The sequence below is a fragment of the Squalius cephalus genome (genome assembly GCF_949319135.1).
Source record: "Squalius cephalus genome assembly, chromosome: 5".
Lineage (NCBI taxonomy): Eukaryota > Metazoa > Chordata > Actinopteri > Cypriniformes > Leuciscidae > Squalius > Squalius cephalus.
Window position 1 is genome coordinate 2,502,060 of NC_137126.1, and position 24,489 is coordinate 2,526,548.

At 39.4% G+C, this 24,489-nt stretch overlaps 1 protein-coding gene across 1 annotated transcript in view; it reads left to right on the forward strand.

The window, feature by feature from the left end:
* Positions 1-24,489, forward strand: part of astn2 (astrotactin 2) — a 479,465-nt gene that overhangs the window by 222,460 nt on the left and 232,516 nt on the right. The window contains exon 5 of the mRNA XM_079872092.1: positions 16,245-16,346. Within this exon, the coding sequence (XP_079728218.1) occupies positions 16,245-16,346 (102 nt within the window). The remainder of the gene's footprint in view (positions 1-16,244; positions 16,347-24,489) is intronic.

A 24,489-nucleotide genomic window follows, 5' to 3' on the forward strand; every position in this document is an offset into this window, starting at 1 on the left:
GAACAGCCCGGTGCATTAATATGCCTGCTCTCCTAAACGAGCCGTTAATCAAAGTTTGAGGACACACATAAACCTGATGAGTGGTGTAGGAGTCGATGGAGCCGTAAACATTGCGCCTGCTCTCTGGGACCCGGAGAGATCAGCAATGGGCACCCATGATTCTGGAGCATAAAATCTGTCAGCTTTATTTGTAGTCCACTTATGATGACTTCACTGGCCCTGGCCTGAGGTGGCTGCTTTTATGGCAAGTCGTCTCAATCTATTCAGAATATTACACTTTCTTGCTAAAGTGTCATGGGAGATAAAATTACCAATTGTAATATAGTTTCAGGAATTAGCAGAATCCAGCGGCTTCTGTCAGATCATATTCTGTGAATATTGCTCTAAGAGAAATTGCTTGGTACATGTTTTGTATGTATACAAAACTTCATATCAGCCTTAACCCTTAAATGCATGAATGTTTTGCCAATCATTATTGCATATTTGGGTCTTTAGTGACCCAGATCTATATCTAACACGGATGGATCTCTACCTGTCCTGGTAGTATAAAACTCTCTTGATATTAGACTAACAATTAAAGAAGAATAAAATGAAGCATGTTTTGTTACCATTTGGAGTTTGGAACCAAATTTCTGAGATTTTATACCATCATCACTGTCCTCTTCAGAGCTCATTTCCCAGTGCATTCAGCTGGCTCATATTCGCAATCTCAAACATATTCTCAAAACTATAATTCTCAACATCTTCAGCTCGACAGCTTCTTCACCAGATCCACCATCAAGTGACAGTGACATTAATATTTGATTGTGTTCAGTACTTGCTCGCTGAGCCATTTCAAGTTTTGCTGATGATATTTCCTATTCTTTTGTTTTCTGCCTGCGTTAACTATGAGTGAAATGTCACTTCATCATTGTGTATCAGAGATTGTCACCTTGTGGGAAAAAGGTGAATTGCACTTATCCAGTCATCAAAGATTCAATTATTGTTGTGCTGATGAGTTCAATCAGGTGTATTTGATTAGGAAGAGCTTGAACATTCCATGTACATGTATTCATGGTTACTGTGTGGCTCATGTAGTCTACCAAAACCCAGGCATATTCATGTTCCCTACATTGAGTGTTTTAACGATGATGGGGAGTAGCTTGGCAGCCATAGAGAATAGTTCTCTGAGAAGTGGTTTTAGACAAAAGTCGTTTATCCACATTGGGGAATCGCTACTTCTTTTTTTCTCTGAAGTTGTAGAGGTGCGCTGACCATGGAGCCGAATCTGATGTGCTGTCCATGGTGCTAAATTCTGGATTTTTACTATGAGACTGCTCCAAATTCTGACTCATTTCTCATTCATATACTCATTCTCAGATGAAATGGTATAACGGTGACAGACTTTGAGAGAGAGAGAGAGAGAGAGAGAGAGAGAGAGAGAGAGAGAGAGAGAGAGAGAGAGAGAGAGAGAGAGAGAGAGAGAGAGAGAGAGAGAGAGTTTGTAAGTTTGTAATTAATTAATAAACAGTGGAAATGATCACAATTGAGTCATAGGATCAATATCAAAAATGTGTTTATTCAATAAACAACTTTGAAATAATGCAGAATATTATTTTTTTCTTCACAATACACATTTTGTCAAAATCTGTTTCAGTATTTCAAAATTCAATTTTTCTCTGTTTATTTCCAGGATTCAATTAGATTTTAGATCCCACAGTTTCAATAAGCTGTGAGACTTCTGGACCTCAGTGCATGCAATTCATTTTATTTATTTTTTAAACATGCACCATTAAAAAATACCAGGATTTAACAGGAAAAAAAAAATAAAAAAAATAAAATAAAATAAAAACTACATTGTGGGATAATAGTGTAAATAAACAATGGTTTGTTTGAAGTCACCATTATTGTGGTCATTGTTCCCTTTGGCTGAGAACTTGGAGCTAATTTGCATGCCAGTGTATTTCTGTTTCTCAACAGTACACAGGAAAAGTTGTATTTAATTACCGCAATATTATTACAAACCCTGCTCTCTTAATGGCTATTAAAAGACTCTAGACAATATTACTTATACACTATACTGCATAATACTGCTATATATAATGTTGATTGTGAATTATAACTATGTTTTTTCTGCTTAATTTATTTATTTATTTCTAATAGTTGTGTTCTGAGAGAATCTTAAAGTCCCCCTGTGGTGGAAATCCAGCTTTTAATGTTGTTAATGTGTCTATGTGGTGTTTTTAATATGCTTTAAGACAAAGCATGTGTAAATTCATAAGTCGACACCATTGCTGAGTATTTTCTCCTTAAAACTGCAGTGAGTCAACAGGCCTGCAGGCAGATGAGGGGTCATTTTAACCAGCTGCTGTCTGTCCACATCTGGATGTAGATCACCTGTGGACTAAAGATGCTGTTTTGACAGAGCAGATTGTGCTGCACTAATTAGTAGAGATAGGAAAGCACAGATCACAGATGTCTGCTTGTTTCTAAATGGAGATTTTGCTCTTTGTTTAAACCATAGACTGTAAAAAAATATGTGCACAGTGTGCGTGACGTCACCCGCAGTGTTTCTGAAGAGCGTTTTTGAAGCCCAAAGTGGGCTGAGCCAACCGTCGCCATCCTGGAAGTGTCACTCCCGGATAAACGAACATGTGCAGCGAGACGGATTAACTGAGGTGACGTGACGCTAACAGACAGCAGACAAACAGCTAGTAGTGACATCAGCAGCAATCCACCTGTCACTCAAGTGGCCACGCCCTTAATTATGCAGAACTTTAAGGTTTAATATCATTTAAACTGATGAGTTATAAATAAAAAAAATCACCCCCCTCACAGTCGTCATGAAGGGCAAAATTAGCCATATAGACCAAAACCTCTTTTTGTAACAGGCTGTAAACATGTTTTTTGTGGGGGGTTTTCTGCTGTAATGATGGGCATTTTAGCATGGGAGTCTATGGGATTGACTCTCTTTTGGAGCCTGTCTCTAGTGGCCAGTCGATGAACTGCAGTTTAAGTCACTTCCATGTTGGATTCAAGAGAGATATGCTAAAGTGCAAAAGCAGAATCCATTTTTTTGCTTTGACAAAACCGCAATGCTGTATTGACCAATCAGTATACATAACTGTAACTGTACAAAAAAGCTTTAAAATGTATGTTGTCAAAATGTATTTGTACACACAGAGAAAATTATGCAGTTGAATGGTTTACTTTGCTGTTCATGTAGACTCAAATGGAGTATCAACTCTCTAGGTGTTAAGAGGCAAAGGGAGGAGGTTATTCAATCCCAAATGACTCCTGACTGAGGCTTTCAGCCTCCAATAGAAGCCAGAGGTTTGTTTTGATTTTCATCTGCGCCGCTGGGTCACTTCCAGCTAAGAACCAGACACTCACACTGCCAATGTCTGGATTCGATCGACAGTTGAATGCTGGGAAAACAACAGAACTCAAGCATTCAATGGAACATAAACACAGACTCCATTGCGTCTCTCAGCACCTCGTATTTTCACAGCCATCTGTCAAAGAGACAAAAACCCTGATGTATGGTTACTTTATTACACTGATCTGTATTTTATTAGCTGGAGAATGATTGAAACTTTGCCAAGAAATCATAATATTGCTCTGGAATCATTGTATTGCTTTCAGAGCTTTACGGCTGTCAGTCATCAAGTGCAGATCCCAATAGAAATGAATCATGCTCAAAATTGTCCATGACTTCTCTTATAAAGACATAAGAGCACACTCCACAGTGAATATGCAATGCAAACATGTTGAGGATTAGCAGACAGACCGTACATTCATTATGTAATGAGCTATTTTTATTCTGTCTATCTATCTATCTATCTATCTATCTATCTATCTATCTACAGTATATGTCTGTCTGTCCGTCCGTCCGTCCGTCCGTCCGTCCATCCATCCATCCATCCATCCATCCATCCATCCATCCACAATTGGAAGTGTAACACTTGACAATAAACCTCAATATATTTATATTGTGTAATGCAATAGCTAACATGATCTGATAATGAACACAATTTTACATCATTTATCAATTTTGGTCTACATTTACAAATTAATTTTTTAACAGTTCAAGTTGTATAAATTAACATTGGCTAATCTACAGTCTTATGAATTAACATGAATGAGCAATAAAACCATTATAAATTAACTGACAATTTATTCAGCTTTTATAAACCTTGGTTGATCATTGTTCACGATACCTTACACATGAAGTAATGTAAACATTTTGAACCTTACTGTAAAGTGTAAAAAAAGTCAGAAATACACATTTAGTCTTTATTTTACTACACTTTGTCTGTCTGCGTCTGTAGATTTCTCCTAAATTCAACAAAAGTTGGCGTTGTAAATCAACATGCCGCTCCACGATCGCTGTCTCACATATACTGGCGGAAAGCTCTCTCTCTCCTGTACAATGTTGTCGGATCCAAATTTGGCCATTTCCTTTTTATCAGCAACCAATCGTGAGAGTAAAAGGGGGGATTTAACTCTAAATGCGCAATCTCATTGGCTGATATAAATCTTTAAAGCCTGTTTTCTCAAAATGACTTTTCTCTCATTCTCCAAGTCCGAAATCTCCACTTCAGTAGCAGTACTTTTACATAGTTATATTATGAAGACATTTACAGAGGGATTTGTAAATATATTATTCCTAGCCTGATTTATATAACATTTTATTTAAAAAAACATGGCGAAAATCATTTTTTTAAGGCTATTGACAGTATATTTGTCACGATGTAGTTTTGTGTCCTGTCATGTTTAGTGGTTCCCTGTTTGTCTATTAGTCATCCCAGGTGTTTCTGATTAACCACACCCCCTTGTTATCTTGTTTAGCTTGTTTGTCTGTGTATATATACCTCTGTGCTTCAGTTGTTGGGTGTCGGTCGTTGAAGTTGTTTGCTGTTCTTTGTAACCGTTCCTGAGTTCCTTGTTCTGAGTTCTGCTGTTCACCCTGTTTGTTTTCATTAAATTTAGTACTTGCATTTGGATTCTCTGTGCTGTATTCCTGCCTCAGCGTAACAGAACGACCGACCAAAATTATGAATCCAGCAGTACGGATCTCGCCTGATCATAACAGATTGATCCGGGAGTTCGCTGGACAGATCGCAGCCTTGGCCCTGGAGAGCTTCGATCTGTTCCAGTACACATGGGGTTTTGTTCCTCTCGCTGTCTCTTGCTCTCTGGGAGACGAGGCTATTAAGATGTGTTACCGGCTGGGGGCTAAGGAGGTTGACCCGAGGGAGCTCCCCGATCTCTCCAGTCTGGATTGGAGAGAGGCACTCTCCAGATGTCTAGAGAGCTTCCTCCCCAGGCACGCAAGGTCAACACCTGATCTTCACGTCCCGTCCAGCACAGCGCCTTCACCGCTGGTTCCGTCCAGCACAGCGCCTTCACCGCTGGTCCCGTCCAGCACAGAGCCCTCTTCACTGCTGGTCCCGTCCAGCACAGAGCCCTCTTCACTGCTGGTCCCGTTCAGCACAGAGCCCTCTTCACTGCTGGTCCCGTTCAGCCCAGAGCCCTCTTCACTGCTGGTCCCGTCCAGCACAGAGCCCTCTTCACCGCTGGTCCCGTCCAGCACAGAGCCCTCTTCACTGCTGGTCCCGTTCAGCCCAGAGCCCTCTTCACTGCTGGTCCCGTCCAGCACAGAGCCCTCTTCACTGCTGGTCCCGTCCAGCACAGAGCCCTCTTCACCGCTGGTCCCGTCCAGCACAGAGCCCTCTTCACCGCTGGTCCCGTCCAGCACAGAGCCCTCTTCACTGCTGGTCCCGTCCAGCACAGAGCCCTCTTCACCGCTGGTCCCGTCCAGCACAGAGCCCTCTTCACCGCTGGTTCCGTCCAGCACAGAGCCCTCTTCACCGCTGGTCCCGTCCAGCACAGAGCCCTCTTCACCGCTGGTCCCGTCCAGCACAGAGCCCTCTTCACTGCTGGTCCCGTCCAGCACAGAGCCCTCTTCACCGCTGGTCCCGTCCAGCACAGAGCCCTCTTCACCGCTGGTTCCGTCCAGCACAGAGCCTTCACTGCTGGTCCCGTCCAGCTCAGAGCCCTCTTCGCCGCTGGTCCCGCCCAGCTCAGAGCCCTCTTCGCCGCTGGTTCTGTCCAGCTCAAAGCCCTCGCCGCCGCTGGTACCGTCAAGCTCAGAGTGCGTTTCTGCTGATCCAGAGACTGTTCACGTCGCTTCTGCTGATCCAGAGACTGTTCACGTCGCTTCTGCTGATCCAGAGACTGTTCACGTCGCTTCTGCTGATCCAGAGACTGTTCACGTCGCTTCTGCTGATCCAGAGACTGTTCACGTCGCTTCTGCTGATCCAGAGACTGTTCACGTCGCTTCTGCTGATCCAGAGACTGTTCACGTCACTTCTGCCGATCCAGAGACTGTTCACGTCGCTTCTGCCGATCCAGAGACTGTTCACGTCACTTCTGCCGATCCAGAGACTGTTCACGTCGCTTCTGCTGATCCAGAGACTGTTCACGTCGCTTCTGCTGATCCAGAGACTGTTCACGTCGCTTCTGCTGATGCAGAGACTGTTCACGTCGCTTCTGCTGATCCAGAGACTGTTCACGTCACTTCTGCCGATCCAGAGACTGAGCTTCACGTCACGTCCGTCCGTCAAGTGTCTCGTCCCGCCGAGACTGAATCTGTTCCTGAGCCTGAAACTGATCCGGATACTGAGCTTGAATCTGTTCCTCTTCCTCTTTCTGCGCCTGTGTCTTCGGACAAGATGGCCGACTCCACGCCTGTGTCTTCGGACAAGATGGCCGACTCCACGCCTGTGTCTTCGGACAAGATGGCCGACTCCACGCCTGTGTCTTCGGACAAGATGGCCGACTCCACGCCTGTGTCTTCGGACAAGATGGCCGACTCCACGCCTGTGTTTTCGGACAAGATGGCCGACTCCACGCCTGTGTCTTCGGACAAGATGGCCGACTCCACGCCTGTGTCTTCGGACAAGATGGCCGACTCCACGCCTGTGTCTTCGGACAAGATGGCCGACTCCACGCCTGTGTCTTCGGACAAGATGGCCGACTCCACGCCTGTGTCTTCGGACAAGATGGCCGACTCCACGCCTGTGTCTTCGGACAAGATGGCCGACTCCACGCCTGTGTCTCCGGACACGATGACCTCCGCCACCGAACCAGTGTCTCAGGACGAGATGGTCTCCGCCGAGCCAGTTTCTACGGACAAGATGGCCGCTGACACGTCTGTTCCTGAGCCGGAGCCAGTGTCTGTTCCTGAGCCGGAGCCAGTGTCTGTTCCTGAGCCTGAGCCGGTGCCTGTGTCTGTTCCTGTTTCTGTGTCTGTTCCTGAGTCGGAGCCAGTGTCTGTTCCTGAGCCGGTGGTATCTGTTCCTGAACCAGGGGCTCCTCCGTGGCCGCCCGAAGGGTTCTCTCCGCCATGGCCGCCCGAATGGTCTTCTCCACCGTGGCCGCCCGAAGGTTCTTCACCGCCCTGGCCGCCCGAGGGGTCGTCTCCGCCCTGGCCGCCCGAGGGGTCGTCTCCGCCCTGGCCGCCCGAGGGGTCGTCTCCGCCCTGGCCGCCCGATGGACTGTCTGATCCGCCCTGGTCGCCTGCACTGCCTGATCCGCCCTGGTCGCCTGCACTGCCTGATCCGCCCTGGTCGCCTGCACTGTCTGATCCGCCCTGGACTCCCATCCTTCTGCAGTCTCCAGGTTCTCTGCCGCCCCACGGGCCTGGCCCTCCATCCCGCCCCCAGGTCCGCCTCCGCTCCACCACCCTCCTGAACTATTGTTTTTTGTTTTGAGGGGCGTCAGGAGCCGCCCATAGGGGGGGGGCTATGTCACGATGTAGTTTTGTGTCCTGTCATGTTTAGTGGTTCCCTGTTTGTCTATTAGTCATCCCAGGTGTTTCTGATTAACCACACCCCCTTGTTATCTTGTTTAGCTTGTTTGTCTGTGTATATATACCTCTGTGCTTCAGTTGTTGGGTGTCGGTCGTTGAAGTTGTTTGCTGTTCTTTGTAACCGTTCCTGAGTTCCTTGTTCTGAGTTCTGCTGTTCACCCTGTTTGTTTTCATTAAATTTAGTACTTGCATTTGGATTCTCTGTGCTGTATTCCTGCCTCAGCGTAACAATATTCTGATTTACAGGATAACAAAAGTAGATATCCATAAATCCCTCTGTAATTTTTTTCCCCCATCTAATATGTGAACACAATGAAAAAATAATTTTTAACCTGGCTTTATCCAATACTCAGATTTTTTAAATATATGCAAATTAGTTCATATTTAATTAGATAATGCCTCATTTGCATATTTAAACATTAAATTACAGAAAACTTTTAATTTTTTTTTTTTTTTTCTCATCTTAATGTAGGTAATCAACTGGGAAAGTTTCATGGTGATATCTGCTAGTTAAAAATTTGACCCTATTCACCTGTGTCTCGCCTTACAGTTTTTTACGATTGCTATGACATATTTTTCAATACTTTTAACAATTTTCCAAAACTCTTAACACAGTTCGCACTGCATCCGACTGTGTAAGCTATACTTTTAACACATTTCTTGTTGCTTTAACACAAAATGCATACAATTAACACAAATTTAAAATGCTTGAACTTCTTTTACATACAAGCTCAAACAAGACCAAAACAATGGATTTTTACTGCCAAATTTACCAATGCTTTAACACTGTACAGTATGTCAGCACAGATAACACCATGTTCTGAACCTAACCTTACAGGCTAAAGTCAAGGTAAACCGCTGCTTATTGTGAATTGAAACACACATATATCCCCTGTATTGTATTCTATTGTTACTGAGAAACAGCTGATTGAATTATGCAAATATATGAATCACAGCTGATTCCCATCTACTGTAGGAAACACACTCAGGTGTTGAGGTTCTTTCAATCGCATGACCATATGGTAAACTGTAACCGTACATTCTGTAAAGCACTCTGAGATGGGTATTTTTTTTATTGAATTTCTGCAGCAAAAGACCTAAACCCAACAAAACAAAAATGTAGAGAGGCTTCAAAAGAAACTGCAGTGCAAAACACAATCTATGATCAATACAATCTACTGTCTGTTGTATAAGGGCATACCTGACACATATAAAATAATGCAGTTTCTGTAATTCCATCTGATGTTAGTGTTTTTATGACATTGTGCTATGATTGACTAAATCTTCCTGTTGGACGAGAACATATGTTAGTGTTTTGAAAAATTATTTGATTTTGAGACATGTTTGCAGTGTTTTGGTAGATATACAGTAGTATATTGTTGCTAGCGTATTATTGTATTTTGAAAATTAGTGTTGGAGTTTAGTTTACAATGTGTGATTTTGAGCATGAAATTAACTGTTCTGCCAATTGTGTGTTGTAGGTGTGTTGGTGTGTTAAAGGGGTCATATACACTCACCTAAAGGATTATTAGGAACACCTGTTCAATTTCTCATTAATGCAATTATCTAATCAACCAATCACATGGCAGTTGCTTCAATGCATTTAGGGGTGTGGTCCTGGTCAAGACAATCTCCTGAACTCCAAACTGAATGTCAGAATGGGAAAGAAAGGTGATTTAAGCAATTTTGAGCGTGGCATGGTTGTTGGTGCCAGACGGGCCGGTCTGAGTATTTCACAATCTGCTCAGTTACTGGGATTTTCACGCACAACCATTTCTAGGGTTTACAAAGAATGCTGTGAAAAGGGAAAAACATCCAGTATGCGGCAGTCCTGTGGGCGAAAATGCCTTGTTGATGCTAGAGGTCAGAGGAGAATGGGCCGACTGATTCAAGCTGATAGAAGAGCAACTTTGACTGAAATAACCACTCGTTACAACCGAGGTATGCAGCAAAGCATTTGTGAAGCCACAACACGCACATCCTTGAGGCGGATGGGCTACAACAGCAGAAGACCCCACCGGGTACCACTCATCTCCACTACAAATAGGAAAAAGAGGCTACAATTTGCAAGCTCACCAAAATTGGACAGTTGAAGACTGGAAAAATGTTGCCTGGTCTGATGAGTGTCGATTTCTGTTGAGACATTCAGATGGTAGAGTCAGAATTTGGCGTAAACAGAATGAGAACATGGATCCATCATGCCTTGTTACCACTGTGCAGGCTGGTGGTGGTGGTGTAATGGTGTGGGGGATGTTTTCTTGGCACACTTTAGGCCCCTTAGTGCCAATTGGGCATCGTTTAAATGCCACGGCCTACCTGAGCATTGTTTCTGACCATGTCCATCCCTTTATGACCACCATGTACCCATCCTCTGATGGCTACTTCCAGCAGGATAATGCACCATGTCACAAAGCTCGAATCATTTCAAATTGGTTTCTTGAACATGACAATGAGTTCACTGTACTAAAATGGCCCCCACAGTCACCAGATCTGAACCCAATAGAGCATCTTTGGGATGTGGTGGAACGGGAGCTTCGTGCCCTGGATGTGCATCCCACAAATCTCCATCAACTGCAAGATGCTATCCTATCAATATGGGCCAACATTTCTAAAGAATGCTTTCAGCACCTTGTTGAATCAATGCCACATAGAATTAAGGCAGTTCTGAAGGCGAAAGGGGGTCAAACACAGTATTAGTATGGTGTTCCTAATAATCCTTTAGGTGAGTGTAATGGTACATGCACTTTTACAAGTTGATTGTACTGAAATGTGTGTTGGCAGTGCCTGTACACAACCATCATAAAATGATAAAAATCCATCCAGTGTTTTTTTTTTTTTATATATATTCTTATATGTTTTCCCCCATCTCAAATCAAGCCGTTCGATTTTGTGACGTCACAAAATTGACGCCCCTCCCACGATTGTTGTTTGACAGCAGCGTTTCAACACAGACCCGCCCTCGCTCGTGAGCGAGCTGTCAATCATAGTCTGCGCGGACCGGCGCGGTCATTGTTGATACATTGGAGCATTGTCCATGAGCAGAATGGCGTCTAAGCGATTGTGGTGTTCTTGGGTGTAATAAGGAACACAGCATCATTTTGATGTTCCTAAATCCGAACCGCTGAAGACGCAGTGGCTGAGTTTGTTTTCGAAGGGAATATTCCCCACGATAAACGTCAATGCTTCATGTTTGCGCGAATCATTTCACACACCAGACTGCTTTATAAACGAGGGTCAGTATAAAGCTGGTTTTGCTAAGAAGCTGCTCCTGAAAAAAGGATCGGTACCATTCGTGTTCCTGCTGCACCTCCAGAAGAAGTGAGTGTTACGTTTTATTAACCTTTATATTAATATTTATATTAATCTTTGCAAATTGCTAGCACGCTTCACGATGAATGCGGCTGTTTACACTCAGGGTACATTACGGCATGCTTTCTATATACAATGTTCTCAATATAATTCATAATCCCACGTTTATAATGAACAACGCGTTATGGTTATTGTGTTATTGTGTTACGGTGTCCGCACAGAACAGAGGGGCGGGGTGAGCAAAGCTCATTATCATTTAAAGACACATGCACTTAAACGGCGTGCTGAAAACAGAGCTGTTTTTGACCAGGTAAAATTAGTTTTCTTACAATACTAATGAGAATTTTTAATTAAAGTATATTACAAACTTTTAATTTAGACCCTAAAGAATCATATTAGCTTTTACAAAAATGGCATTATATGACCCCTTTAAGAGTTTAGGAAATTTGTTAAAAGTATTGAAAAAATTGTCATAGCGATTGTAAAAAAACTGTAATATAAACATTTTATTTAACATTTAACAGAACATGAAAGCAAATGAGTGGTGGCACACTACGTTTAACCTCCTTTAATACTCTCTCTTGTAATGCCAGATCGATTTTCCCAGTAAGTGTAGGTGTAATCTCACACACAGCTCCCACGTCTCTCTCTGCTGAACGCTGCCCGTCTGTCCTGATGTTCTTAATGCCAGTCTTTAAATGACTAGTAACACAGAAACTCTGCAGGACTGGTGACATAAAGAGCTGCTTCTTCTCTCACCAGACACAAGATTGTTTGTTTTATTGAATGAAACGAGTTTCTTGCTATTCTGAGCTCTATATGTCCAGCAGATTTCACTTCTGGGCTAATAGGGATGTTTGCTTTTTTGAAGCAATGTGGATTGTGAAAAGATGAGAGAGAGAGAAAAAAATGGACTAGTCTGCCTGCTATCCTTGGATGGATGGATGGATGGATGGATGGATGGATGGATGGATGGATGGATGGATGGATGGATGGATGGATGGATGGATGGATGGATGGATGGATGGATGGATGGATGGATGGATGGATGGATGGATTCAATCAATCAATCAATCAATCAATCAATCAATCATTCATTCATTCATTCATTCAATCAATCAATCGTTCATTCATTCATTCCCCTACATAATATACAGTAAATCCATGTATAAATGTATCAAATCTTCAATCCAGCAGCACAACTTGAGGGAATTCGGTATTTTTTTATGTCTTTTTTTTATTTTTATAATAACCCTATTCGAGCAATAGCAATAAAGGTGAGTAAGGATTAGAGAGGGAAGCTGATAGAAATGTGTTAATTTGAGTGGTTTGAGTCAAAGACATCTCAGGAGTGTGTGCTACCAGAAGAGTCTAAGAGAACTTTGTATTTTTGTCTTTTCTCACCATTTGAAATGCTTTGAACGACGTCTTCGGGTTTCATTGGATCTGCCTCTGTGTGGGCTTCGGCTGAGAGGTTCCCATGGGCTTTTCCGATGTGTGTTTTGACTGTTTGATCCTGGGGATCAGTCGCCTTAATCTCTCAATCATTCATGGAGAAAATCTATTTAATCTCTCTGTCTGTGTGGTCGCTCTTTCTTTTTGCCTTTCTGAACCTAAAAGACTATTGTTAATGAGTGCCTTTATTTTATTACACTAAGCCAATTTGAGTCAGAACAGTGCTTAACATCGGTCCAGGAGGAGCGTTTCAGTGAGAAAGAAGGAAGAACAAACACAGGCCTCATGAAGATGTTACTGACAGAAGGAGAGACCATGTAAAGCGAGACACTGTGCTCATTCCTCCTGGGAAAATACATCTAAAGTTTGGCTAAATGAATTTAATGAAGTTTAAAAAGAAGTTTGTCCTTGAAAACGAAAATCGTTTTGAATTTATGTGAAACTCTTTCGTCATTTGACCTGGATGTGTCTGGGTGAAACTTACAAAGATATTTTGGCTACACTTTATTTTAAGGTGACATAGTTACATTGTACTTATTCAAATAAGTACTTAGTAATATTAATTAACTACATGTACTTAGTAAAAGATATAACGGTTAGGGTTTGGTGTAGGGTTAGTTACTTGTAATTATGAATAATTTAATGTTATTATATAGTAAGTACATGTAGTAACGTGTTAAGTGTAATAAAGTCTTGAAATAAAGTGTATATATACAATTAATCAATCTAAAATCTAAGCCTTTTTGGAAATTACATTGCATTGTGACGTGTCACAGTTATTATTATTATTTTGTTTATTTATTTATTTATTTATTCATTCATTTATTAATTTACTTTCTTACTTAAATACTTCAGTGCAAAAAGTGTCAATTGATATTTTAAAGGGGTAATTCTACCTGATTTAGCCCATAAAAGTGTTTTGTTGGTATAAATCGATGTATTTAGTTTGATCTAGGGATTTTAAATAATATTTTGATTTGAATAAAACCATTATGTTTAAATGTTACTATTTTTAGGTCACCATTTCTTTCTGAGTTCATACAATTGAACGTCTCCAGTGTATTTTCCAGTTACAGTATTACAGTAATGAGCTGTCAGGAAACATAAAGTCACCAAGCAGATGTTCATTGTCTTATTTATTTATTTATTTCAGTGTTGGGGTTAAAATATGTGGAATAATATGAAATATGCCCTGGAGATTCAGCACTAAAACATAGATTCTGTCAAAATCCTTTCTCTTTCATTCTTCACTGAGATTGAAATACTCCTCGTGCTGTACACTTACAGATGTCCGGTGTGTAATTCACAGTAAATCTGTGTGTTGATTGTTCTGTTTCTGCAGAAAGTGTCCGCACCCTGTCGAGATCATGTGATGTAAACGGACTGTGAACTCCTGCAGTGGCTCGCTGAGCTTTTATTCTTTCTTGCGCTGTTCATCATCCGTTTGACGTGTTCTGTGATTGCTCTATACTGTGGTTAGGAGAAAGCCTCTCGAGTGCCCTCACTCCATTACGCTCGGTGAAGTGTGCACTCCCAGCATGCAATGCAATCAAGCAAAACCACTCTTTTAATTCCAGACGCTCAATAATCCTACAGGCCTTGAAAGGAAAACCTGCAGAAAGGGAAACTTCAGGAGCAATTTCTCCCTCGCTTTCATCACACATGCTAATGTTGTTTCGCTAAACAGAATTTGTTTGCTGAATAAACAAGAGAACCCGTTTGTTGAGATGTGAAAGGCAACAGACGCTGTAATCTCTCTCTATTCATTGACGTTAACCTCTCATGAAGTGACCTTTCTTATTCATTCACCCTCCTCTTTTCATCTTCATTTCTATTTCATCGTCTCTGTTTTCTTCCTCTTTTGAGACTTTGCATTCAGAAGCTTTGATCCAGCGTTTCAAGTAGATTTCCTAACGCACAACTAAACGAGTCGGCCTCCTGTCGGAGATCAGGATGGATTTTTCTGGCAATTTGGTTTATCGCTCCAGATCTTTCTTTATTAGCATGTGAGTGTGTTTGGGGTACTTGATTCGCAGGCAGAAAACAGTTCTTTTATTTCACCAACATATTTACTGTCGATACTACATTTCCTTCAGTGTTGATCATGACAGTTCAAACGCAGTAATGCCCAGCGTGACGTGCTGCATGTCTAAATAAGATCAGTGTAATATTGTGTTCTGTTCTACATGTACTCCGCTGTTGAAAAGTTTGGGGTCTGTGATTTTTTATTATTTTATTTTTTTTCATACAAAATTTACATTTTTTTTCACTCAGCAAGGATGCAATAAATTGATCAAATATGACAGTAAAGACATTTATAATGTTACAAAAATAGTATTTCAAATAAACTGAACATTCTATTCATCAAAGAATCCTAAAAAAAGTCTCACATTTACACAAAAATATAAAGCAGCACAACTGTTTTCAACATTGATGATAATCATAAATGTTTCTTGAGCATTAAAGCATCATATCAGAATGATTTCTGAAGGATCATGTGACACTGAAAACTGGAGTAATGATGCTGATTCAGCTTTGATCACATGAATATATTAACACTGAAAACACTTGTTTTACATTTCAATAATATTTCACAATATTACTGTTTTTACTGTATTTTTTTTTATCAAATAAATGCAGCTTTGGTGAGCAGAAGAGACTCATTTAAAAAAAGCATGAAAAAATCTTACTGACCTCAAACTTTTAAACAGTAGTGTAAGTGGTGGTAAATAAAGTAAGTCAATTAACTAACAATATTAACACAATAAACAGTTGTTTCACCTTTCCTACTGTAAATACAACACATGCATTTGGCGGGCAGACATTCTGAAGTTTGTTCTCCTTCATGTTATTATTTGACAATGTACAATAAAAATAGTTTTTTACACAGCAGTCGTGGGAAATATGCCTTCTTTTCCTTTTTTTCTCTGGACAAAGCAGCAGTCTTAAGACTATTTTCAATGTATATGATCTATAGATGAACAGATGCATTTTTCACAATACAATCTATAACATGCATTTACAAAATACTTCATGCCGACTCAATATATCATGTTTCTTTTCTCACAATATCCCATCAACACATTAGATTTTCATTTCAATCACAAATCATTGATGAGTTTTTATTACACGATGTGCATCGTATAATGCCTCTGACCAACCAACTGACCACATCAAATCTTGCTCACTCGAATCACTAATTAAAACAGGCGTCAGTAACCACGAGTCCCTAAACACAAGTAAGATGACTTCAGCAAATGGTTTCCTCTGCTGTTGAATTGGAAGTGTTACACGTGTATTGAGTGCCTGAAATTGAATGTCTATCGTTCTAAGAGTCCAGATGGCGTCTCTATGGAGCGGTGAGCTGTTACTGAGAGGGCAGCCCGACATATACTGACACATCACTGCTTTATGGATGTCACGGCATTCATTAAGCACACACGAAACATGAATAATAGTTTCACAGCTGTCGTTTTTGTTTTATTAGGGTCATTAAATGTTGAAATCCAAGGTGACATTGAAGAGCCTTTGTCAAAGTGTGAATATAACTACAAAACACTTGTGTGCATCACGACATATTGGTATCTGTGAGATTACATAATTCTCTGTGTGTTTTTGTGTGAAGCTGGAGGCATGTTCGTCCGTCACGGAGATTCTGGATCAGAGATGGAGGATGACACTCAACTCAAGTTCTACACGGAGCACAGGGGTCGTCGCCGCAGCAGAGGTAACCGCATTCATTTCACCAGTTTACTATTCATTTACACCAGTCATCAAAATGTAATAAAGACGATCAGCTAAACTGACAATCCCAGCCTCACAATTGGCTTGTTTCCGCCACAGAATAAAACATTTTAAAAGATAATTATGAATTTTTATGTCACAATTGCGAGTGTACATCTTGCAATTCTGCCTTTATTTCTCAGAATTGCGAGATATAAAGTCATAATTTCATGATATAAAGTCAGAATTGTGAGATATAAAGTCGCAATTGTGAGATATAAACTCACAATTCTGACATTTTTTCTCACAATTGTGAGTTTATATCTCGTAATTTTGACTTTATTTCTCAGAATTGCGCGATATAAAGTCAGAATTCCATGATATAATGTCAGAATTGTGTGATATAAAGTCGCAATTGCGTGTTATAAAGTCAGAATTATCTGATATAAAGTCGCAATTGCGTGATATAAAGTCAGAATTGCGAGATATAAAGTCAGAATTGCGAGATATAAAGTCAGAATTGCGTGATATAAAGTCAGAATTGCGAGATATAAAGTCAGAATTGCGAGATATAAAGTCAGAATTGCGTGATATAAAGTCAGAATTGCGTGATATAAAGTCAGAATTGCGAGATATAAAGTCAGAATTGCGAGATATAAAGTCAGAATTGCGAGATATAAAGTCAGAATTGCGAGATATAAAGTCAGAATTGCGAGATATAAAGTCAGAATTGCGAGATATAAAGTCAGAATTCCATGATATAAAGTCAGAATTGCGAGATATAAAGTCAGAATTGCGAGATATAAAGTCAGAATTGCGAGATATAAAGTCAGAATTGCGAGATATAAAGTCAGACTTGCGAGATATAAAGTCAGAATTGTGAGATATAAAGTCAGAATTTCATGATATAAAGTCAGAATTGCGAGATATAAAGTCAGAATTGCGTGATATAAAGTCAGAATTGCGTGATATAAAGTCAGAATTGCGAGATATAAAGTCAGAATTGCGAGATATAAAGTCAGAATTGCGAGATATAAAGTCAGAATTGCGAGATATAAAGTCAGAATTGTGAGATATAAAGTCAGAATTTCATGATATAAAGTCAGAATTGCGAGATATAAAGTCAGAATTGCGAGATATAAAGTCAGAATTCCATGATATAAAGTCAGAATTGCGTGATATAAAGTCAGAATTGTGAGATATAAAGTCAGAATTGCGAGATATAAAGTCAGAATTGCGAGATATAAAGTCAGAATTCCATGATATAAATTCAATGTCTTTTAATGTCATCTTATAAAGAGTAACATCTTATGTTATCTCCCACCAACATTTTTTTTTTCTTCTTTTCAGCCAAAATATGTTTGTGTGTAATATGTGTGATTTTTCTGCACACTGTCACATATTAGGACAGAGGGTTAGCACATAACAAGCATACTGCTATTCAAGTTGTACACATGTAACAAGACAAACCTTTGCAGCAAACTCACTTGGATTCTTCCCAATCAAAAGCCACACTCGACCAAAGGCATGCAAGGAATGACAAGGCTGTACAGAATTATCTTACAAACATGTTCCTAGAAACACAAATGCTTGACAGGAATCTTTGAAATGAGCAAAAACATTAAAAGAGCAACAATTTAGTAGTTTATTAGAGCCAAATCATTCTCACACAGCAAGACTTTTCACTGTCGACATAATAACGAACATACCTTTGTCAAGTGGAGTTATGGTTCAAAATACAGTGCAAAAATACAGCAGAATGGTAGCAGGTTTGTGAATTTGATATGGTTTAAACTAGGTTTATTATGGTAAGGCATATTATGGGTTTTTCAAAGGCAGTTTATTTATATAGCACATTTCATACACAATGGCAATTCAAAGTGATTTACATAGAAGAAATTAAAATAATAAAAAGAAATAAGAATAATTAAAACAGTTTAGAAAAATAAAATAAAATACAGTACAGTACAAACAGTCGGACGAACAGTGGCACAGTGCTCATTCAGTAAATGCACAGCTAAACAGAAGTGTTTTGAGTCTGGATTTGAATGTGAGACTGTAGGAGCACATCTGATCTCTTCTGGAAGCTGGTTCCAGCATAATAGCTAAAAGCGGACTCACCATGCTTAGAGTGAACCCTTGGTATTTCTAGCTGGTGTGATCCTAGTGATCTGAGTGATCTGTTGGGTTTATATTCAGTGAGCATATGTATTGAGGTCCTAGGCCACTGAATGATTTATATACCAGTAATAATACTTTAAAATCAATCCTAAATCTAACTGGCAGCCAGTGTAAAGACCTGAGGACTGGTGTGATGTGTTCATATGTTCTGGTTCTGCTCAGCGTTCTGTATGAGCTGACACTGTCTTATGGTCTTTTTGGGAAGGCCAGTTCCATTACAATAATCCTGTAATCCTTCTGGTGATGAAAGCATGCACAAATTTCTCTAAGTCTTGTCTGGAAACAAAGCATCTAATTCTTGCAATATTTTTCAGATGATAGTATGCTGATTTAGTTATTGCTTTGACATGACTACTGAAACTAAGGTCTGACTCTAGTGTCACACCAAGGTTCCTGACTTGATGTTTAGTTGTTTGACCCCTAGACTGAAGGTATGCGTTCACCTTGAGAACTTCATCTTTGTTTCCAAACGCATGACTTCAGTTTTGTCTTTGTTTAACTGAAGAAAGTATTGACACATCCAACTGTTGACTTCATCAACATTGGCACAGGGAGTCAATGGGGCTGTAGTCGTTAGGCGATAGGGCTAAGTAAATCTGTGTGTCGTCTGCATAGCTGAGGTAAGAGATTTGGTTCTTTCTCATTATTTGGCTCATTGGGAGCATATACAGGTTGAAGAGTAGATGCGCAATAATTGAGCCTTGAGGGACTCCGCATGTCATGGATGTCCACTCAGACTTATGGTCTCCTATACTCACATAATAACCTCTCCCATCTAAGTATGACCTGAACCATTTTAGGACTATCCCAGAAAGCCCCACCCAGTTTTACAGCCTGTCAAGCTAAGCTAAAACTAAAACCATATTCATTACTTGAAATCAAATAAATGCTAATTGAATATGAGTATAGTTTAACTTGAAGTAGTAAAATAATTAAAACCTAAAACTAAGAAAGAAAAACTAAGAAAAACTAAACGACACAATTACTAAAACTTTAACTACGACTAAAATGAAACCAGAAAATATAGCAAATAAAATCTAATTCAAAATATGAACAAAAACTACAATATAATATAAATGATATCATAACAACACTGGTTTAAACGTCCACTATTTAATGTTAAAACTGAGTTTAATGCAGCAGTCTGCATTACGTGAAGCCAAACTGGACATTTATTTGTCTGGAATAAAGATCTGTCCATGGAAAGCAGCTCACCTCGTCTACATAAACGGAGGAGGGGAAAATCAGTCACTTCCCGTTGTTATTTTATCAGGGTTGAGAGACAAACAACTCCTGGTAGAGATGATTAGCTCAGCGTGTGTCCTGCAGTCGCAGTCATCTATCACCAGCTTTCAAAATGGCCCGCTGAGAATTTATGACGATGCACATAGCAGGACCTCAGAGGAGACGCACATCACTGTTCACACTGACATCGCTTTCAGACCACTTCACTGCACCTGGTGAATTTAATACCCAAATCTACTCTATAAATTACAACTCTATCTACTCTATAAACTGTGTTCCAAAACCCAGAGCAGACAGCATATGCTCACACTCCTGCATGCTCTTTTGAAAAGGTAGGCAGTATTTTCTAAAAGTCATGAACATTTCCTCCCAACGCAGGTTTACTGGAAAAAAACATGCCTCTACATTTTTGCAAAACACCAAAAGCGTTCCTATACCTACACATCACTGCAGCTTCCAGCTGAAATGAACTCTGGTGGGAGTAAAACACCAACAACTTTTATTCCTTTTCACATAAATTATGATTACAGTGGCAGATTAGGGATGCACCGATATGAACATTTTGGCCGATACCGATAACAGATAATTCTTTATATTTGAAAGCCGATAACCGATATATTGTCCGAAAAATCGAAACACACGTTTTTATATAATTTTTAAAAGCCTGATTACAAAAGCAAAAGTCACAGCGTTAAAATCCATGTCCCAAGCACACAGTTATAAAGATGTTCCCATTATAATTTTATGTAGTCGATATGATAGACTTGCGCTGCATGTTGTACTAAACTATATTTTCCTTTTTTGAAGTGATTTCAATCATATTTAAAGTAATTCAAAATCATCATGTTGAACAGTGCCCTGAAGGAAATAATACATTATTTATCGGCTTTAATATATCTGGCAAAAAAATATATTGGTCTGATAACAATGACATTAAAAAATGAACATATATCAGCTGATACCGATATGGTGGCCGATATATCGTGCGTCACTGTAATAAAGACGTATTTTCATGCACAATACTATGTTATGATCTAAAACCACTTTTATTATAGTGCATGATTTGTAAACTAATATATTTTGATGTTTGCATCACATAAGCTCCAATATGTGTGTCTTTTCTGTTGTAGTAAACTTGCTCTGAAGCTCACCTGATACACCAACACGATCTCATGAAAGTGCGTATCTATAGCACGAATGATATTTCTCGTATCATTTATACGCCAAAACGAGTTTTTGCGATCAAATGATATGCACTGTAAACCCCTTGGGTAGGATTAGGGATGAGGAGGGCGTGCATATTACACGCCATAAAGTGTGTATCATATGAACGCAAAAACTCATTTTGGCGTATAAATACGAGAAATATCATTCATGCTATAGATACGCACTTTCATGAGATCGGGCTCGATACACTCGTGATGTGAAGCGCTCGTATACGAGTCTGTGAAACACGAGTCAAGATAAAAGAGAAACTTGTAAAGTGGCATGTTTGCTTCAGCAAATCTGTGTTTATCTCACGTTTTTGAGATAAACACATTTGGGGTTGATGGTATGTTATTTAAGTTTCATTTCCAGACTGCCTCGATATGAAACAAAGCCATAAAATGTGCCAGATTCACATTAATCTGTTTCAGGTAAAACTGAGCGAGCTTTTACTGCCACTCACTGGACATTTCACTTTGAAAGTGTCGCAAAATGAAATGAAAATGCTGAAAAGTCGCTACATGGAAGGTTTTTTTTTTTATTTTTTATTTTTTTTTATTTTTTTTAATGAGCCTGGGTTAGGGTTAGGCTATTTCCACCACATGCCATTTCCATCACATCTCAAATTATGTACTGTGTACTGATGTAGTGGAATTATTTATTATATATATATATATTTGAAATTATCCACAATAAAAATAGCCTACCTAGAAATAGTCTAAAAACTAACCAACTAAATAAATAAATAAGCAACCAAACACAAGAAGTCAGAAGTCTGGTTAGCTGGTGCAGTAAATCCCGGTGGTGGATGTTGGAACTACACCATTCTGCAAGCGGTCAGCATATTTCTCCTTTGTTGGTCATTCAAATGTGTTTGTGTATGTTGACAAATAATTGTATTCCAGGCAACACATTTAAACTGCCTGTTTGTTTTTGTAAGGCTCTTAAAAACATGAAATGGACCTGTTTTATATTTTATATCTTGAGACTGTGGTATTAGACCTCCTCCCAAGGCAAGCATCACTGCTGTTATTGCTCATAGTTCTTCCACCCACTTTAGTCTCAGCTTGTCCCACACTTTCTGTGCTATGGACTTGAATGAGATCTTAAATCTTACAGCTGGTGTGAGGTGTGCGGTTACACTCTTCTAAATGATCAGGCTTGCCATTTTTACCTGGAGGATTATAAAAGAGGTACACAGACCAATATTAAAGCACAAGCTCTATCTAGAGACCATTTTATATTTGAGGCAGAAAAAAAAAAACACTGGGTTTTTCAAAGTTATCTTCTGCACTGTATTTGCCATTGCAAAACTAATAATTTAAAAGAATAAGAAAAATAAATTGCTGAGGATAATTTATTTTACTGTGTTTCAGCCCTGAACGTTCTTCTCAGTATTATGTCTAAATCGAGCCGTATTAAAAGCCGCATTGGTAGAACTGGTTAAAACTTGCTCACTATCAAACCTGGTAGCTCTGAGCAAATGAGACAGAACAGGGTTCATTATTGATCCTCAAGACCAATATTTGATCTTCTGAGACCCTAATAGCCATGAATTACCGCTTATACTCCATTTTAAAGGATGTTCTATAGTATAAGGAATATATATATATGGAGAGACAGAGAAAAAGAGAGGGGAGGTTCAGAGAGGATCTATCCTTTAGCATATATTTGATTTCTGTGCTTGTTGAGCAGTGATTTTCAGTTTGAATGTGAGATGGAAAATGGTCCTTGAACAGCCCTTAGACAGACTGAAGTTAGACTTTGAGTCATTGCTTTGCAGAAAGATGAAGAAGAAGTAAACAGAAGAGTGGGCTGCGTTTCTACAGTTGTGTGTGTATATTAATGTGTGTTTGTTTGTCTAATCAGTGTTTTCTGTGTATGCATGAGTGTTATCATTGCACAGCCAGTAGTGTTGCTGAGCGTTGTGTGAAAGATGCTCTCTAGCATGAAAGTGTGAAGGACACGCGAGTGTGAAGCTGTGCTAAGCTTCGTCAAGGACTTGCTCGTTCACTTCTGAAACCCGCGAGTGTGTGTGTGTGTGTGTGCTTTCAGCGTTCATATGCTGTTGTGTTGATACATATGCTAATGCAGTCTTCGGTCTTTAACAGTGATTGCAGTCTGTTTCACATTTAAAGATGTGTCATTGTACCCCATTATTTCAGTGACTGTTAAATGACTAAACACTGCAATATTCCTCATATTATGTATTAGTTTCTTTATGTATTAGTCATATGATATGATATCATTATTTAAACACTACTTAAACATTTTAAAGGGATTTATTTAGCAAAAACATCAGATATTTTTTGGTTCACTCTCGGAAATCAGTGTCTTCTCAGCTAATACTATGCAAACAGTCAAACTAACAAATAAACAGAGAGGTGCATCTTAGATTAGTGGTCAATAAACATTGAATATTCAATGGTGATTCTTAAATAGTATTTTTCTAGTGTTTAAGGGACACTGTAAAGTACTCTGACAATGCTTTCTTCATGATGCTGCAGCACCAAATCTACAGAGGCCAGTGTTAGCCCCATTCTCAAAGAATGACCCTTTTGAGTTGATTCTTTTTAGTGGATCAAAAACATACAGCATAACTGCATTTTTTAAGAATAACTTGACAACATGGAAAAAGAAAAACTCTTTAGAGCTAGCAGTGATGGCTTGGGCTGCATAGGAGTAACAATGATGCAGCACAATTGTGTGAAATTGGTTTTATACAGCACTTCAGTAAGTTAATATTAAGTTATATTTTAGACAGAGTATTGCCACATTGTTTTTTTACGGTCAACGAGAATCACAGAACCAATGCAACACCAAAAAACACACAGTAATGGCCTTTTATTCCTGAATGATTCAATGTTTTTGAACACATCGGTTGAGTGAACAATACAATGACTCACTCATAAAAACCGGTTTTAACAATGTAACGGTTGTATAAAAATGCATCAAACAAAGTATACAAGGTTACATTTAAAGATTAAAAAGAGATTCAAGGCTTCAATAAATCAGTCTTCTTTTTTTTCGATTTACTGTTTTGCATTAATGTCAGTGCACCAAATACATGTTTCTATTTTAAAATGTGTCGTGCTTATTAACATGCTAACATTTAAAAATATGTCTAACACATTTATTAATCTTAGTTAATGTTAGTGTCAAACTTTACTAACAAAAGCAAAAATTAAAAAGTTGTATTTTTATTAACTAATTTTAGATTAATAAACAGATATTACTGTAGTGGATGTATTGCTCATACTTAGTGTTAGCTAATTAATTACTATTGGGACCTTGCTGTAAACACACACACACACACACACACACACACACACACACACACACACACACACACACACGCACACACTAAGATCTATGAAATAATGTGCGCTCAGGATCATGTTTCTGTTATCTGAAAGTGACCCAGTTACTCGTGAGATCAAGATCTCTTCCAGATGGTGACTTCATTTCATTTTTGTTCATTTTGCACTTTTGTTTACCTGTGTCCACGTCCACCA